This window comes from Daldinia loculata, assembly GCF_022478755.1.
Source record: "Daldinia loculata strain CBS 113971 unplaced genomic scaffold F4817scaffold_11, whole genome shotgun sequence".
Classification (NCBI taxonomy): domain Eukaryota; kingdom Fungi; phylum Ascomycota; class Sordariomycetes; order Xylariales; family Hypoxylaceae; genus Daldinia; species Daldinia loculata.
In genome coordinates, this window is record NW_026054865.1 from 565,009 (window position 1) to 582,043 (window position 17,035).

General features: G+C 49.6%; 6 protein-coding genes across 6 annotated transcripts; 3 read left to right on the plus strand and 3 right to left on the minus strand.

Moving 5' to 3' along the window:
- The first annotated feature begins 215 nt into the window (after positions 1-215).
- Positions 216-1,652, plus strand: F4817DRAFT_330937 (uncharacterized protein). Its single transcript, XM_049302459.1, has 3 exons — positions 216-397; positions 472-819; positions 876-1,652. The coding sequence occupies exons 2-3, from the start codon at positions 546-548 to the stop codon at positions 1,499-1,501; spliced, it is 900 nt and encodes a 299-aa protein (XP_049161361.1). The 5' UTR covers positions 216-397; positions 472-545; the 3' UTR covers positions 1,502-1,652.
- F4817DRAFT_26893 (uncharacterized protein) lies at positions 1,597-3,090 on the minus strand. Its single transcript, XM_049299396.1, has one exon. The coding sequence runs from the start codon at positions 2,698-2,700 to the stop codon at positions 1,693-1,695; it is 1,008 nt and encodes a 335-aa protein (XP_049161362.1). The 5' UTR covers positions 2,701-3,090; the 3' UTR covers positions 1,597-1,692.
- Positions 3,089-5,939, minus strand: F4817DRAFT_26892 (MFS general substrate transporter). Its single transcript, XM_049299395.1, has 9 exons — positions 5,381-5,939; positions 5,288-5,325; positions 4,408-5,225; positions 4,318-4,356; positions 4,184-4,241; positions 3,944-4,135; positions 3,671-3,891; positions 3,572-3,619; positions 3,089-3,516 (listed from the first exon to the last, which is right to left on the minus strand). Exons 1-9 carry the CDS (start codon positions 5,632-5,634, stop codon positions 3,307-3,309), a joined length of 1,878 nt encoding a protein of 625 aa, XP_049161363.1. The 5' UTR covers positions 5,635-5,939; the 3' UTR covers positions 3,089-3,306.
- Positions 5,940-8,507: 2,568 nt separating this feature from the next.
- On the plus strand, positions 8,508-11,852 carry F4817DRAFT_26819 (choline/Carnitine O-acyltransferase). Its single transcript, XM_049299386.1, has 3 exons — positions 8,508-9,302; positions 9,359-11,362; positions 11,435-11,852. The coding sequence occupies exons 1-3, from the start codon at positions 8,900-8,902 to the stop codon at positions 11,584-11,586; spliced, it is 2,559 nt and encodes an 852-aa protein (XP_049161364.1). The 5' UTR covers positions 8,508-8,899; the 3' UTR covers positions 11,587-11,852.
- Positions 11,853-12,338: 486 nt separating this feature from the next.
- F4817DRAFT_26923 (uncharacterized protein) lies at positions 12,339-14,054 on the minus strand. The gene is made up of 3 exons (XM_049299397.1): positions 13,621-14,054; positions 13,380-13,566; positions 12,339-13,325 (listed from the first exon to the last, which is right to left on the minus strand). The coding sequence occupies exons 1-3, from the start codon at positions 13,841-13,843 to the stop codon at positions 12,422-12,424; spliced, it is 1,314 nt and encodes a 437-aa protein (XP_049161365.1). The 5' UTR covers positions 13,844-14,054; the 3' UTR covers positions 12,339-12,421.
- Positions 14,055-15,660: 1,606 nt separating this feature from the next.
- On the plus strand, positions 15,661-17,020 carry F4817DRAFT_330967 (uncharacterized protein). Its single transcript, XM_049302460.1, is given in 2 exon segments — positions 15,661-16,878; positions 16,891-17,020. 2 exon segments carry the CDS (start codon positions 15,921-15,923, stop codon positions 16,914-16,916), a joined length of 984 nt encoding a protein of 327 aa, XP_049161366.1. The 5' UTR covers positions 15,661-15,920; the 3' UTR covers positions 16,917-17,020.
- The last annotated feature ends 15 nt before the right edge of the window (positions 17,021-17,035 follow it).

Below are 17,035 nucleotides of genomic sequence, written 5' to 3' on the forward strand. Positions count from 1 at the left end.
AATTATAAGCTTAAGCGAAATTAAGCAAAACTTTTCCTAAAATAGCTAAATGTTAAGCTAAAAAAGGTATAACCTCACATTTTATATAACGAATTTGGTGGTGACTAATCACCAAAACTAACGAATTTCGTTATATAAAAAAATTCGTTAAAATACATACAAATTCTTAAAAACATAGGATCAAATTCGTTATATCCTGAATTCGCTATGTAGTAGATTCGTTATATCGAGTGTTTACTGTACTCCCACATCTTCGGTATACTTTTAGTGGAACCCCGCTATGCTTCGGCGTACCGGTACCGGGTACTACCATACTTAAAATTCGACTAGGAAGCCGAAGCTTCACTTACATCATACCTCTAAAATCCCTAAATATCAATAACGAACTTACGACTATGTATTTCTACATGCTTTTTTGTCCATATCTGAGCCTCTGCGAACCTAGAGTCAGTTAGATTAACCTCTTCTCAGCTCGGACTAGTACTCCCAAAGCGAATTGATGCGTTTCCTAGCTTGTTAAAAGTTGCCATCGAGGTCCCGGATACATGTCCCTCTCAGCCAGCGCCGCTATTCGAGCGCAGTCCAACGCCGCAAGCTCAAAAACTGCTTTGCGCGCTCTCACACCCGCTGTTTACGCTACCTCCTCGCCTACACCATGTCCTACCACGCCGACTATAGCGTCAAAACTTCCTCCTACCACAGCTCACCTCTCACCACATCAGAGCCTACCACCAATATGGTTCAATTCTTCGTTTCCACGCTTCGGATCCGGTGATTCGCGAGGACCGGAAGACGAACGGAAAGTCAAGCTTGGGAAGAGTACGACTCCGTTTCCCATATTTAACCTATGCGAGCTAGGCTAACTTCGTCTCCAGCATTGCGCATTCTTCAAGAACGACTTCCTACTTTACTACAATCTCCACTGCCGCAAGAGATCTTATCGCCTAATATCTCTCTCCACCTATTTCCTTCGACACATCCATACCTCCCTACAGTATCCGGCCGAGTTGCATACATAGCAGCATTATGGACGTCCCCGCTAGCATGGAATCGAGTTCCCATAATCGGTAATGTCAAGCTAGAGATACTCTCGGAACGGATGGTCAGCCAACCATTCTACTCCTCCCCAAAACGATCCGAGGCATGCGGCGAACAATTAGTGGTTAAATGGAGAACGGCAGATGGCAAGCCAAAAAGCCCCAATCCAACCGTGACGGAAGAGGGCGAACAAAGGCTCGACGATACCCTCAGAGGCACACAGGCCATAGGCGAGAAGAAGGCATTTACAGGACTATTCATCTTCGAGTTCGACAAAGAGGGCCGAATTATAAGTCATACGATCGAGCACGTAGACGAGCACGGAGAATGGGAAAGGGGCCTAGGCGCTAAAGTCGTAAATCTAACAGATTGGCTACTAGGAGGTATTAAAGGCCGCCCAGAAGATAGCGGTGCCCCTGCACTATGCAGAGTTATGAACAAACGAGAAAAAGACCAACGGTAAAGCAAAGATGGCCATAGGTTCGAGTTTGACGACCAGAACTACAAAATTTGGAGGGAATGTATAATGTAAATATGTACTATACGTGTCGTTCTGGCAATAGCCAGTCACCACTCAACCTAAGAGGGCAGTGTATATAAATCATGTAGTCGTATTGTATCATATGACCATGTTCTATGAATATTCAATGTTGCCTAATGAGGATACTGCAACGGTCGAGTCGTAGCAGACCTAGTCGGCCTCGCGATATGCTCTGGCAGATCCGCCTCCGGGACCAACTCGAACTGCGCATTCGTCAGCGTCGACGTGCCCCTAGACCAATCCCTCCAGATCCTCTGCACAATATTCCCCTCATCCCCTGGCCTATTCTTAAAACTACTCCCTACCTCGGCCTCCGGACGCACCAACGGCCCTTCCCCCCCTATCAGAAAATGCGTAAGCTCATCCCTCGGCACAACCGCAACCAACACCCTCCCCCCCTCGATCCCCGCGAACCGATCCACGACGTGGAACAGCGCCCCGAAAATATGCTGCGACCCGGCCTCCCCGTACCGCAGGGCGCCGAACGCAACCGCCAGCCGTCGTACCCGCAGCGCTTCTTCGCGCCGCAGGAAATACGCCATCGCGCTGTTGAACCCGTAGCTGTCGCACGGCTCTAGCTCGCCGACGAGGTACAGCGCGTCCCGCTCATAATCGAACCAGACGCGCGGCCGCGACCACGCTGCTGCTGCTGCTGCTGCTGCCGCTGCCGCCGCAGTCGTGGACGTCGCGCTCCCGTGAGACGGGGTGTTCGCGACGAAGACGTACGGGACTTTCCACGCGAACGCGGGTTCGTAGCGCGACAGCGCTAACTGCCGAGTCTCGTGGTTTACGAGCAGAAGAGCAGGCACGGCGCTCGGAGGCGGGACCTGCAGGTCGGGGAACGAGGGCCACGGAGACGGGGGCTCGTCGTCGTCGTCGTCGTCCGGTGGCGAGGCGTCGTCGATGCAGGCTACTGCTACGATGCGCGGCGCTAACAGGTACTCCCAGATCTTGAGGCGTAGCTCGGGCGGGAGGAGGGGGAACTGGGGGAACGTGCTGTGGTGCGCGTGGTGTCCGGCGTGGGTGAGGGCTTGGGCGCGCGCGGTGTCCTGGCCGTCGCTTATGGTGCGGAATTCGAGGCGGAAACGGGGGCGTGGAGGGGGTGAGGATGAGGGTGCCATTGCGGTGGGTTAGGGGGTGTGAGATTAGGTGGTTGATGAGTGAGTGAGCGAGTGAGGTTAGGGCTCACTCGCTACTTAATCGCAAGGAGCTCCTTTCCACTAATTTAATACCTGCGACACTAGTAGTTGTGATATACGTAAGTTTGTTCCCCGCGTCCGTATAATCCATGTGTCTAAGCGCAAGACGAATGATGCAGTTAGCATTTCTTGGCGAGTTTTGAGTATAAAGTTGTGAGACGTGAGAATAATATTTCGGAGCGGGGAGTACAAGTACATCCCGAGCTTTGTAGGCCTAGCTCATTACTACACTCGTCATTTATACCTATCTTTATGCAATTATAGCTTCACTATTAGATTAGTTCGGGGAACTCAAAATTATCAGTGACGTAGCGACGGCATCCGTTAGGTGTACTAGTTCTATGTATCTACACAGACACTTGGTAGGTACCTATGTTTATATGTCCTGAAATTCTACCTTGGTAATATTTACTGAATCTATATATCTAATCATGTATCCAAGCATCTCTTCATTTTTATAAAAACCAAACCGTTTCGATTTGAAGGGTATCATATTCATAGTATAGCAAATAACTCTCTATCTCGGCCTTAACTCATCTGCTTTATCATAGGCTGCTGATCCGACCTCCCGTTTCCAAGCTCTATGCTCTTCTCCGGATCACTCTTTCCGTATATCAGAGATAGTAAGTAGCTTCCATGCACCAGATGATCACCCGAGGCTTCAGCCTTAGCAGCCTCAGCACCGTCGGTTTTCTTGATAATGGTTACGTTGCCTAAGCACGCTGACACGAGTACGCACTATTTGATATGTTAGTACTGTGATAAAAATATAGGTGGCTATATTAGAACTTACAAGAACCATGAAGGGCGTCAATGCGACGAATGCCCAGGTAATTCCGTTCTACACAATAGTTAGTCAATTCGATTAGAGAAGAGTGACATAAGTACTTACCTTGGCGCCCTCGATAACGTGGGCTTTTATCTCATCTGGAAGCTTATGCAAAGCATCGTAGTCGTTCTGGAAAGGTGAATCCTTCGAGATGTCCGATGTGTTGTTGAAGACAGCGGACATGATGGTAAGAGCCAATGTGCCTCCGAATGTCGTGGCAACAGCCATTACGGAAATTACCGTTGCGACGTGGTCCGGGAAGAAACCGACAGCATGTAGACTGCCTAATATGAGTTAGAAGATGAGCTATCTTAGAAGAATTGGACGTCTACTCACAAGGCATAAATCGTAGACCTGTACCCGCACCAGTAAGTGCCATCATGCCGTATATAGTAGGCGAGTGCTCGAAATATAGAGCATACGCCATCATACCGACGCCGATAGCTTCTATTAGGGAGCCGAGGAATAAGGGTAAGAATGTTTGACGAGGCCAGACGTTGCAGAAGTACATCGAGAGGTATACGCCGACTACAAAAGTTAGCCATATAGTTCGGAATAGGGGCTACTTTGACTAACCTCCAAGCCCTGGCGTATAATACAATAGCTGAACACCGGCCTTATCAGAAAGAAAGCCCTATAAGCGATGTTAGTAATTAGGTATATACAAGTAGATAAAATACTGAGCTATCCTAGCCTATATAAAATCTCACCTTGACAATGGTGAAGTAAATGTCGACAAAGTAAAGAACCTGTACAGTTTAGCAAGTTGGCTTTACTTCTAGATATGGCAATTTACTTACACTATACATAGCCATCCCCGTGGCGAAGTTGACGTATGATAAGAGGCCAATATTTCGGTTCTTCATCACGTTCCAGGGCAACATTGGCCGCTGGGTAGACAACTTCAACGACAATGCGCCGCCCGGGGCCATCGAGTATTCGTAGTAAAGCCAAGCGCACGCTATCAAGGTACCGACGATGAGAGGAACAAGCACCGCGGGATGGTTCCAATCGTAAGTTGCACCACCCCACGTCAAGGCCAGGATTATGAGACCAAATCCGAACAGAAATAGAAGCTGTCCGCCGATATCAAGAGTCATAATGCGCCTGGCAAATCTCTCTCGATGACCGGTCCCACTCTCGTCTAATTCGGGGATCGGCTGAGGCCCTAGGAGATCATTCCTCAGAAAGAAAAAGATAACCAAGATACCAACGAAGGCGATAGGTAGATTAATCCCAAAACACCACCTCCAGTTAGCCGCAGTGAGGTAACCGCCGATGACGGGGCCGAGTCCATAACACAAGCCCCCTACTAGCGAGAAGAGACTCCAATTCTTCGCATTCTCTTCCAACGAAACCTTGTCTGCTAGTATAGCACGAATAATCGTGTTAAGTCCCGCACAGGCAACACCTTGGAGAGCTCGACCGAGGAGAAAAGCGCCGAAGGCGGTCGTGGGAGCACCGGTACATAAGGCGCTGCCGACTAACATGATAAAGGAGCACATCTGGAGAGACCAGTGTCGCCCGAATATATCGGCCATCTGCGCCCAGAAGGGGATGAATGCGGCCGAAGTCAGGTTGAAGGCTGAGATGATCCAGTTAAGTTGGGCGATTTCGCCTGAAGTTATGTTAGTCTGAACACTTGAACCACTTCAGCGGTTGTGGAAAATAGTCTCATACCGAAATCAGCAGCAATCCATGGTAACGCACTAGCGACGCTTTTATACAAGTTAGTCCCATTATACTCGGATGATTTAATATGATCTACCGTACATGGTTACGTCGAGTGCTTGAAGAGCATAGGGCATGAGTAGACATAGCACAAGTTTCCATCGATACTTGGAAGCCTCTCGCTCCTCGGCCTTACATTGGAGACAGTTCCCGGGTTGGAAAGTCTCCTCTATGGGTTGTGTGTTTAGTCCGTCTTGCTCGATATTCCTCTCGTGTATACATGGTATTGTTGGTTTGTTTTGTTGTTTGTTATCCTTCTTCGACTTGAAGGCTCGGGTTAGTAGAGTAATCAACATAATGGTCAGATATCCCTATACAAGGCAATATGTCCAAAAAAATGACTTGAATTTGACAATCATCTAACATTTCGAAAGAGAGCTAAGTGAAGCGACCTCATTGTCATATATACTTCCAACAGCGCGAATCATCAGCGGCGCAGCCCCTTGACGGAAGACAGCCATCATATCCTATATCCACGATCCTATCTTCAGTATTTGGAATGCAAAGTTCGCATTCGCAAGCTGTTGGTAAAAGAAGCGACTATTCATAGGGCGAAGGTGGATGATCCGCCTTAGGTAGCATTGGTCTTTCTTACTGGAATAGGCAGAGGCTGGGTGCGTTGAGTGGTCAACACGTCATACAATTGGGTTGCTTACCTAAAAGAAGCGTCCATCAGCCTTAAGCGAGTGCGAGGACGTGGAGATCTGAGCGGAAAATAGAAACTTGAGCCTCACCCTATGTAATTTCTTAAAACATCCACCAAGAACCCCAGAGTCAGAGTGGCAGAGTCATCCGAATTGACACTTGATTTTCTGGTTGTGGCTATGTTAGGTACCTATCTACTATCCTATCTATTATCTCCTTAACTGGAACAAAATTCCGAAGATGGATATCCCCCTTTGAAATTATGTATAGAGGTACTTACGTAAGACTCGTGTATGGTCGATCGACTCCCCGCTTACATAACCCTAGGTCCTATACTAAATTGGATCCACTTCGGATTCGCTTCTATCTTTCTATGGAATACAGATGGTCAGCTTCTCTCAGCTAAGGGTAAGCGCAATGTCCAATTGCGACTAAGCTCGCATTAATCTCATTTCTGTAGTGGCTGCATTACATATTCGTACTTTGAAAATTTATACTTTTAAGATACCGATCGATAAATATTATTATGAGACCTGGCAGTCGAGCTCTTTTCAAGCGGTGACATATGATCTTGTCATACCTTACCCTCATTCAATTCACTTGAAGTACACTATTATTGGCTTTATACTTCCAAGGTTGTTTCGGATCCAAGCCGGTGGTCTCGTCGGATGAACGCAAGTAGTCTTCACATGCACTCAGCTATAACGTTGGATAACATATGACTACTACAAGACCAGCAATGGTAGATAGGTAATTATCTTATGTCAAATACACGAAACACCACTCCGTCTCGCTCACTAAGACGAAATCACCGAGAGATAGCCGGGAAGCACCGAAAAAAGGAACTGCTTTCAGTATCACCTACAAATATCCAGTACCTCGCGATACGCATTATATCATTCGACGAATAACGTCGGCTCCCGGAACGGCTAACATCTCTGTTACACGAGCGATTGCCGTACCGTCTCCAAACTCACGGCCCTTTATCTATCTGTAAGATGCCGAAGCAATGATAAGCAAACAACTGTAGATCGGGGCGGGACCATTCTAGCGTCCGGAAGCTATTGTAAGGATCGTCAGGTGCGGGGGTTTCCGTGGTCCATTTGCCCGGGATTCGACTAAGCCTGTCCTATCCTATCCTATCCTATCTGAGTTCGAATACTAGCACATCGGTTTGCTTCTTCAAGAAGCACTCGTCCGACCGAAAGGCGATCAAGCATTCGGATCGAGGCGCAGGTAGAGACCGAACTCATAGCCTTGCTCGTCCTCGGGTATAAGATATGGGCTGTTGTTTTTCCTCTTTGACGAGGTTGTGCTCAAGGTTGTTGACTCTGCAATCTTGTTAACACCTTGCCTACCTAATCTAAGCCAGATTCACATGCATTTCTCCTAGCACGCGTCGCAGCCCTGCATATCGTCATCTAACCCCCGTGCGCACCAATAATGGCTTGGCTCTTATAGTGAGAAGCATTCTCGAATAACCGTAAGGAAGGGAAGAAAACAGGTTGTTACTTTAAGGATTCCGGGGTCCCAAACACTCTGGCACTTAACACTGCAGAGTGCGCAGCAATTAACTCCGCTTTTTCTCCTTTTAGGACCCCTGGGCTGCCTAGGCACAGCTCTGCATCGTCAGCTGAGGTCACATTGGTCACGTTCCTCAAGGTCTATGCCCGTTTATATATCAATATACCTCACTACTATAAACGAGGCGACCTCAATCGCTTAGCCGATAGATGAACCAGATCCGTCATCTTCAGTTTTTATTCGATTCGCGATTAACGAAGAGAGCAGCACGCCTTTTCCTTCGCGAGAACGTTACCAAAATCCTTCAGACTACGGTACATAGTAAGACACTTTCTCTTTTCGAGGTGGATTGCTTTAGCGCGACCCCATTCCGAATCCACGAGCACGAGGGCTTTAAGGCCGCCTTTCCCCCGATTACCCAACCAGAATTCATCCACTTGTCCGAAGTCTACCCCACGACCTAGACTTGTCCTTTGAGCTCTTTACACTTACGACTCACGCCAGGCTGACCCCGTGGGGATGGTTACTTGTCAGTCGTCATTGCGACAGGCTAGGAAGGTATCTTTGGTGGGTTCTCGAATTACATAGTATGTACCCTTCTCTATCGTGTTCGAGCTCTGACCTCATCTCTTTGCCTGTCCTGTGCCTAGCCATTTTTGGCATCATTGTTACTATTCAGTGTAGTCCCTGCGTGACGTTCTAGTAGATACAAGTACTAATACAAATTCTAGAGAAAGCAACCCGTGATATATTACAATATTTCTGGCGATTAAGTTATTTGATTAATACAAATCCACTTTACAATAACGCCTTAAGGTCGCATATACAACCCGTCCGGGCGGTTCGCTAGACACGCGATCCTGGTTGGAGGTGTGTGAGATTCTGTTTCACCTCTAGTACCTTTACCCAGAACTCTCGGCAGTTTATCCCATTTCTCCATTCATATTATATATTGTCGGTCCTGCGGATGAGTATCTGGTTCGGTTTATTGCACCACGACCAATCATATCCCTTTGTTTACGCAAAGGATGTGCCACCAACTAGCAGCTCCATTCACACATGTGATAGCGAACTATATGCAATTGGGTTGACATCCTAGGACTTGGGTCTCCGGTCATGGATCCACCCTTGGCTTATTCACTGAAGACTCTTGTCTCATATATACTCGGCCTCCGAGTTGATTTATAGCTTCTATCCCCCTTCGATGCCTTTCCCCTCGTTATTATATGATACTACTTAACCCTTTCCCTTGCCAGGGCGTAGCTCAAGTGTGATGCCGCCCTATTGTCTTCAGGACTGTCATTACTTTTACCGCACGGCCTTGCGCGGCCTGAATATCAATACCTGTGTCTCGCCTTTATATACCTAATCTACTAGAAGTCGGCTGACATTATGCCTACTCAAGTTCGTATTTTTGCTATGCCAAAGTCTCTTGGCGAGACTCTCAGTGGCAGCTCATCAACACCTACGCTTCCTTCTACCCAAGAACGCAAAAACGAGAGGCCGGCAAGTCCTGAACTCAGGGGCCGAATTCCAATAATGGAGACGATACCAGAGAAGCCTAAGGAAGGCGGAATCACGTTTGCTCACCAAGACAGTTTACCTAAGCTACCCATACCGGACCTAGAACAAACGTGCAAGAAGTACCTAGCCGCTCTGAAGCCGCTGCAAGGACCCAGAGAGCATTCTGAAACGAAGCTCGCCGTCCAAGAGTTCTTGAAGAAAGATGGACCTGACCTTCAGAGGAAATTACAAGAGTATGCTATTGGAAAAACAAGTTATATAGAACAATTCTGTAAGTTGACTCTTACTATATGGCTATCACCTTTACTAACGGTTACTATACATAAGGGTATGATTCGTACCTAAATTTCGATAATCCTGTCGTCCTAAACCTGAATCCTTTTTTCTTGTTAGAAGATGACCCCACGCCGGCGAGGAATAACCAGGTCACTCGCGCGGCATCCCTCGTCTCATCGGCGTTAGAGTTCGTGCGAGCAGTACGCCGAGAGGAATTGCCACCGGACACAGTCAAAGGAATACCGCTAGATATGTATCAATATTCACGGCTCTTCGGCACTGCTCGTGTACCGACTGAAAATGGTTGCCAAATCGAACAAGACCCTGAATCTACGCACATTGTTGTATTATGCCACGGTCAATTCTACTGGTTTGACGTACTTGATGACAGCTCGGATCTTATTATGAGCGAAAGAGATCTTTCGATCAACCTCCAAACAATAATAGACGATGCAGCTCAAACGCCTATCCAGGAAGCCGCCAAAGGGGCTCTTGGAATTCTAAGTACAGAAAATCGAAAGACCTGGTCTGGGTTAAGGGATGTTCTCACTAAGGAAGAGGGGTCCAATAACGCAGACTGTCTCGGTATTGTCGACTCGGCTTTATTCGTGTTATGTCTCGACTACACGGAGCCCTCTACAGCAGCTGCACTGTGCCAGAATATGCTCTGCGGTACGAACGACGTAGTGAAGGGAGTACAAATTGGCACTTGCATAAATAGATGGTACGATAAACTTCAGATCATCGTGTGCAAAAACGGAAGTGCGGGTATCAATTTTGAGCACACTGGCGTTGATGGTCACACCGTACTTCGATTCGCCAGTGACCTTTACACAGACACCATATTACGGTTCGCAAGGACTATCAATGGCCAAGCCCCCAGTCTCTGGAAAACGGCAAGTCCGGACCCGTCGAAGCGTGATCCGGAGAGTTTTGGGGACGTTACCACGACTCCTCATAAATTAGAATGGGACATATCGCCAGAGCTTAATATTGCTATACGGTTTGCCGAAACTCGACTTGCAGATCTCATCAGCCAGAACGAGTTTGAATGCCTGGACTTCAGCGCTTACGGTAAGAACTTTATCACCTCCGCAGGATTTTCTCCAGATGCTTTCGTCCAGATGGCCTTCCAAGCAGCCTACTATGGGCTATACGGGCGAGTGGAATGTACCTACGAACCAGCCATGACCAAGGCTTATCTTCACGGTAGGACCGAGGCTGTTAGGACGGTATCAGATGAGGCGGTAAATTTTGTCCAGGCGTTCTGGGCGGATAACCCCGCGGAGGCGAAAGTAGAAGCGCTACGTAAAGCATGCCAGCAGCATGTTAACGCTACTAAGGAATGTTCAAAAGGACGGGGTTGCGATCGGCATCTATACGCCTTATTCTGTGTGTGGCAAAGGTTTCTGGACGGGGAAAGTCGTTCGGAGAGTAGCTTGGGGTACTCGAGCCCAATGGAAACTGGCTCGGAGCAAGGCACCGAGTCCGTGGTTGGCAGTCCTGGCAAGGAATCTGTACTATCGCACAACGAAGATTCGCGAATGCGGCAGCGCGGCGATAGCATAAACTCGCGTTTCGCAGACCAACAAGTGCCAGCTATCTTCGCGGACCAGGGATGGGACAAGCTAAACAACACGATCTTATCAACCTCCAACTGCGGGAACCCGTCGCTACGACAATTCGGGTTCGGGCCGACATCGGGCGGCGGCTTCGGCATCGGATACATCATCAAAGAAGAGGGCATCAATATCTGCGTGGCGAGTAAACACCGCCAGACGAAGCGGTTCGTGGACACGCTTGAAAGCTATCTGCTGGAGATTAGGCGAATACTGCGTATCACGAATAGACGCGGCACGACCTCACGGCAGACGCGCGCTAGGGAAATCGACCCGGATAAGCCGCGTGCGGGACACCATCGTCCGAACAAAACCCGTGGCCGTATGATTACAGGGGCGGATAACTTGCGCGCGCTGGCGGCGAGGTCGTCGACCGGGACAAGGAGTCCGACGGAAGAGAGTTTGATGATGAGCGAGGATGATGAGTTGGGCGGCTGTAAGTTTTCTTTCTTCTCCCCATTTCTTCCTCTGGAGTTTTAGATGACTAGAGCTAATATAATACATATAGACGGCTTCTTCGACGCAGGCATGCTTTTACAAGCGCTCAAAGCACGCGGCGAGGCGCTCGACCAGCAGAACGAGCCCAAGGCCTCGGATCGGGCGGCAGCGAACGCGCGCAGGAGGGAAATTGGGAAGAAATTGCGGCTTGTTGAGTATTGACTAGTACGGTAACCCTCTAGGAGCTTAGAGGGGATGTATGTATGTAGGTGGTGTGGCGTGTTGTATATAGGTGCCTACATACAATACTCAGTGGGTGGGTGGGTGTTTGTTAGGAATATATGGGAGCATAGGAGAGTATGAGAAGAAAGGGGAATTCTGTATTCTGTTGCTTTGATTCTGGTTATATCTAGCGTGGTTGGCTGCATGGGCTTTCATATAGTGTACAAGTTACCCGTTGAATACTATTTATTTACTTCTTGTTTGTATCCTATATCTCTTAAGCAGGTACTATGTTTTCAGATATCGTGATAAGTATACGAGTCGGTGATGAATGTCTACCTAGGCTAGACTGGGTTGTTGGTGTATAACATTTACAGTATGTTATATATATATATACCTTATATATATATAAAGGTACCTTGTAGATACAGCTTCGCAGCTGGCAATAGCGGTAGATGTCGACTTATACATATAACTCCGTTTCGTATAAGAAACAGTATCGAACATAACCAAGTTAGAATTAAATATGTATATACTCTCCAGTCACTAAAAACCACCAAATATCATGCAAGACCCAAACCCATTATCAAGCATCTCATCTCACAGACCACGTTTCCGCATTTGGTTTTATATCTCTATACCACACGTCCGACCGAGTACGAAGTTTAAAAACGCCACAATGCAAATACCGTGCGATCCCATTATGAACTACCTATGAACCATAGAAAATGTATACATAGGTAGGTTAGGTACCTAACTTAACCCAACCCAACCCAACCCATGCTTCTTTCTTATCTCATCTCATCTTCCCTATCCCCTCCACGCTACAACCTCCCTAGTTCCCTAACTCATGCAGTTGACCATGATGATTATCGTTGTAATTCCGCTCGCCGACGACGTTTCCGCCGGCCTCGTGCACGGTAGGCGGGACGTTGGGGATGGGAGAGTGTTGCTGGCCTGGGTAGGGCTGGTTGGGCTGCCAGCCGGAGTTGACGGTCGAAGTCGGGCTTGTGGTTTGTTGTAGGCTTTGCCTGTTGTCCGTGAACTGCGAGTTGGTGGGGCTGGTCGAGTCGTTCCGGTCGGGAAGCTGGGCGGGTGCGACGGCGGCGAATCCGGCGGGCTTGTTCTGGTCGGCGTAGTATGGCTGTTGAGGGTATCCGGGAGGCTGAGGCGAGTACTGCTGGCTGTAGTGCGGGTTGTAGGGTTGTTGGTAGCCAGCAGCGCCTGCTACCGGTTGCGTTGGCGGCATACCGGGTCCGGCGCCTTGTTGCATTTGGGCGGCGGGCGGCTGGGCAGTAATGTCGCGCTTCTTCTTATTATTGTGACGGATGAGGAAGAAGATTCCGAGCCCGATCAAGGCAAGCCCGGCAACTCCTCCTACAACACCACCGGCAATAGCTCCTACATTCGTCGAAGACTTCGAAGAGGTGTTTGAGTTCGAAGAACTCCCATCCTCACTATCCGCCGGTGTAGTCGCACCTGCAGAGCCTGCACTTGACGTTTGACTATCGTTGCCATTATCATCGTCGCCGCCGGTCTGAGTCGCGGAGGGAAACGGGGTTGTTGCGACCGAATCGTCCAATGTGACGACAACAGGAGTGAAAGTCCGGCCATCTGTTTCACCGTGCCACGTAGTGTAGAGTTGCTGCGGCGTCGAGTCCGACAGGGTATCACAGTAATAATCGACGATGCCGCTAGAGAACGTAACGGTGCCGCAAAACGGAGCGCTACTTCTCGTACTGCCAGATCATGAGTATTTTATACTACCTAGTTATTAGTACTGTGAAACTTACCACTTGACCGTGTAGGTATCTTGAATACACCCATTGTCACACGCGCTCGAGTACACGAAATCCCTATAATCGATACATGCGACTCGAAGACCACAACCGTCACTATCACAACAGGCGACGGCGCCGTATGTCGATGTGGTGACTAGGGCACAAGTTACATCCTTGCCGTTACAGCTGTATACAGCGCCTATGGTCATTATTAGTTAGGTAGTCATTTTTAGATAGGTATAAGATTCATTACCGGGTCGTCCATCGACGTATCCGCATGTGTTGTCAGGTCCTATAAGAACGGTTTGTCCGTTCTGTCTCTTGGCCAATTCCTGAATACTAGGGGGTAGGGTGATCTTGGGAGACTGGAAGGTTGGATTCGGCTTGGACACCAGGGTTGGCTCAGGATGGTTTGCGTCGAGAGCCAAGGCTTGAACAGCGGTGACTAACGCCGCGATGGATAGGAGGCTCGCCATTTTGGTATACTGGGGGGGCGACGTAACTGTAAGAACTGGACGTCTAGCTCTCCTAGGTCGAATATATCGGAATTCTACTCGACCACGGAATGTTACAGAAAACGACGGTCAGCTACGGAAAGAGAGACGAAAAGAGAGAAAGGCATAACGCGAGCGCGGGTGTAGGGCATCCACGCCCTCTTATTAGGAACGAGGACCTCGGACGGGATTGGCACAGTAGGTATTACAGTAGGTATTACCTCCCGCCCTATCCAGTACATAGATAAGCGACACCATTCAGCCTTGAGCCATACCTATTCTCGTATGGGGGAGATTAACTAGCAAGGATAGAAGTAGTCATAACCAATAGTGGTGTAGCAATGTTAGAGATGGCTTGCAGAAGCTGAAAGCCTCGAAGGGTTTTCGGTGGCTACGCCAAGAAGCTATACTCGATAGCTCCCCGCGAGACCTCTTGACACTGACCAGACTTGATTTTCTTCCCATATCAGCTTAGTAAAGCAGAGCGAGCTGAAATTCCTAATGTTGATCAGAATCATCAGATATGTGACAAGACTCGACCAGCATCGATAGGCATGCTTCGCTCCCTCGCAAACAAAGCCGACATGATCTTCGGGAGGAGCCCAGAGCGTTTTCACCACATGGGAAATCCATGAGAGACCCATGTATTTAGGTGCCCGGTTTGTATGTGTCGTGCAGTCCAATGTTACACTGCGGCTGGAAACACACAGCCAGTGCAAAGATTTGCAATTCTCAGCTTCCTTTCCTTTTATCCTCGTCGTTTCGTTGGACAGAATATATTATGTTGGAGGCCTACTGTGGATACTGTTCCTTGATATGTCTATGTAGTAGACATTGTCGGTAAGCATTCAGGTTACCACGTACGAAGCAAACATTTAGTAGTCTTCAAACTGTTTGTGGGTCTGAGAACCTTTGCCAAGCATGGCTAAGTCTCAAATAAAGGAAGGTCTGCAAGTGCTAGTATTTGTACGGAATAAATGCTAGCTACTGCATGTTGTTGCAAGTGTCAATAAACAACAGGAAATGAAATAATGAAATCGCGTATCATTGTGGAATTTTGGATCGCAAACTCTAAAAAGACCCCGATGAATTGTATAAGATCAAGTGCGGCAGGATAGAGGGGATATCACCTAAACGATATTAACAGGTAACTAACACTAATGAGGCATACTTAGGCGATAACCCACTTGCACTAGTTAGCGGTCAGTTTAAGCCTACGAAGAGTGTGATTTGAAATCGGGATGCTACCTGCCCCCAACCTTAACAACCCCACTAACTGCCCTAAACCCCGCCTAAATTAAACCTAACATCTCCCTTAGTTATCCCTTAGTTATCTTGAACCTTTCCTTTCCTATACCGAGGTCACCTGATATCGTGAGACCACACCAACCCAGACATTCGGTGGTGGACGATCTTCCGAGGGCAGACCGCGGTTAGGTCGGATCGGCTAAAGGGCACTGGATAGTGAGATGCAAGTGCAAATACAAATGCCCGGACCCCGAGCCCCATGACAGATCTGTCGCGGATCCTGCCGGACTTCCCAATCGGCCGGTACGCGAACCTGCTGCCCGCCATCGAGAAGCACGGCCTGACCACCGCCGACCTGCTCACCCTCCAGGTCCCCGACATCGGTAAGCGTACTCAGCTGCCGCTCCTCGACATCAAGCGTCTATGTGCCGCTGTGCTAGAGGCCCTGCATGTCGACCTTGGTGTTTCCGAGAAGCAGCAGCAGCAGCAGCAGCAGAAGCCGGGGGGTAATGCTCATAATAATGACGAGGCGAAAAGGGGCCCTACCAGCGTCTTGAGACAGACCGGCTCCGAGCTCCTGGCCAAACCTTGGAATTCCATTAGCACTCTAGACGACGATTTAGATCGTGCTCTTGGCGGCGGCATCCCTACCGGGTATATCACCGAGATCACGGGCGAAAGCGGCGCCGGCAAGACGCAATTCCTCCTAACACTGCTCCTCGCCTGCCAACTCCCGCCACCCCGGGGTCTCGGCCGTCCCGCATTGTACATCTCCACCGAAGCACCGCTCTCCACACAGCGATTGTCTCAAATGCTAACCAACCACCCCTATCTGCGCACCCTCCCTCCAACCGAGCGCCCAACTCTCGACGGCATCGTAGGCACCATGACTCCAGACCTCGAGTCGCAGGACCACATCCTAAGCTTCCAGGTCCCGGTCGAAGTGTCCCGGCGCAACGTAGGCCTCCTAATCCTAGACTCCGTCGCAGCCAACTACCGGGCCGAATTCGAGCGCGGCACCGGCGGCGCGAAAGGCGGCGCTAATCTCGCCGCCCGCAGCCACGAGCTCGTGCGCCTGGGCCAGCAACTGCACGATCTAGCGCGGAGACACGATCTCGCCGTCGTAGTAGCGAACCAAGTCGCAGACCGCTTTGCAGGGCCTGCTAAGAGCAGTGCCCCGCTACCATTCTCGCTGCCCCGCGTGTCGCAGGAAAGCCCGCTCGCAAGCCGAACCAGAGGCAGGCCCGCGGCGCCGCTGCCGCTGCAGCTCTCCGGCCTGGAGCCCCCTAGCAGCGGCACCGCCGAGCTCCTGCGCTCCAGCATGCCGGAGCCACCTCCCGAGGAAACCCCCGCCCCTCCAGCCCTGCTCCTCGACCACCAGCAGCGGTGGTTCACAGGCTGGGGCGACGAGCACCCGTACCCCTTCGGCAGCGGCGATCATAACCTAAAGACGCCTAGCCTAGGCCTGATCTGGTCGACGCAGATCGCGGCGCGGCTGGCGCTGTTCAAGAGGCCGGTCTACGGGCGGAAGGAAGTACTCGACGACGAGGACGGGGAGAGCACGACCGTGTTGCGGAATTGGCGGAGGTGGATGAAAGTTGTTTTCGCGCCGCATGTCCCGGGGACGGGGCCGGGACTGGATGGGGCGGTGGAGTTTGAGGTTACGATGGGGGGATTGCGGGCTGTGGATAGGAAGAAGAAGAAGGGAAAGGGAAAGGGAAAGAGGGCAGACGGGGAGGAAGAGGAAGAGGAAGAGGAAGAGGAAGAGGAAGAGGAAGAGGAAGAGGACGAGGGGAGAGAGGCGTGAGAATAAATATATGGCCCGGGTTTATGTATATCATATGGATGAATTCGGAGACTCTTGGCATATACATATAAGCCTTACTACAGTAAATAAACAAATTGCATACATACCACTTTGAATAA

Bases quoted from the DNA above. Each gene is read 5' to 3' on its own strand.
- F4817DRAFT_26893 (XM_049299396.1), bottom strand. From the start codon at position 2,700: ATGGCACCCTCATCCTCACCCCCTCCACGCCCCCGTTTCCGCCTCGAA.
- F4817DRAFT_330967 (XM_049302460.1), top strand. From the start codon at position 15,921: ATGCTAACCAACCACCCCTATCTGCGCACCCTCCCTCCAACCGAGCGC.
- F4817DRAFT_330937 (XM_049302459.1), top strand. From the start codon at position 546: ATGTCCCTCTCAGCCAGCGCCGCTATTCGAGCGCAGTCCAACGCCGCA. The intron at 820-875 runs GTACGACTCCGT...CTTCGTCTCCAG, and splicing joins GAAAGTCAAGCTTGGGAAGA to CATTGCGCATTCTTCAAGAA.
- F4817DRAFT_26892 (XM_049299395.1), bottom strand. From the start codon at position 5,634: ATGTTGATTACTCTACTAACCCGAGCCTTCAAGTCGAAGAAGGATAAC. The intron at 4,136-4,183 runs GTTAGTCAAAGT...TAACTTTTGTAG, and splicing joins TTATACGCCAGGGCTTGGAG to TCGGCGTATACCTCTCGATG. The intron at 3,620-3,670 runs GTAAGTACTTAT...ACTATTGTGTAG, and splicing joins ACGTTATCGAGGGCGCCAAG to AACGGAATTACCTGGGCATT.
- F4817DRAFT_26923 (XM_049299397.1), bottom strand. From the start codon at position 13,843: ATGGCGAGCCTCCTATCCATCGCGGCGTTAGTCACCGCTGTTCAAGCC. The intron at 13,567-13,620 runs GTAATGAATCTT...TAATGACCATAG, and splicing joins ATACGTCGATGGACGACCCG to GCGCTGTATACAGCTGTAAC. The intron at 13,326-13,379 runs GTAAGTTTCACA...ATGATCTGGCAG, and splicing joins GATACCTACACGGTCAAGTG to TACGAGAAGTAGCGCTCCGT.
- F4817DRAFT_26819 (XM_049299386.1), top strand. From the start codon at position 8,900: ATGCCTACTCAAGTTCGTATTTTTGCTATGCCAAAGTCTCTTGGCGAG. The intron at 9,303-9,358 runs GTAAGTTGACTC...ACTATACATAAG, and splicing joins AAGTTATATAGAACAATTCT to GGTATGATTCGTACCTAAAT. The intron at 11,363-11,434 runs GTAAGTTTTCTT...TAATACATATAG, and splicing joins GGATGATGAGTTGGGCGGCT to ACGGCTTCTTCGACGCAGGC.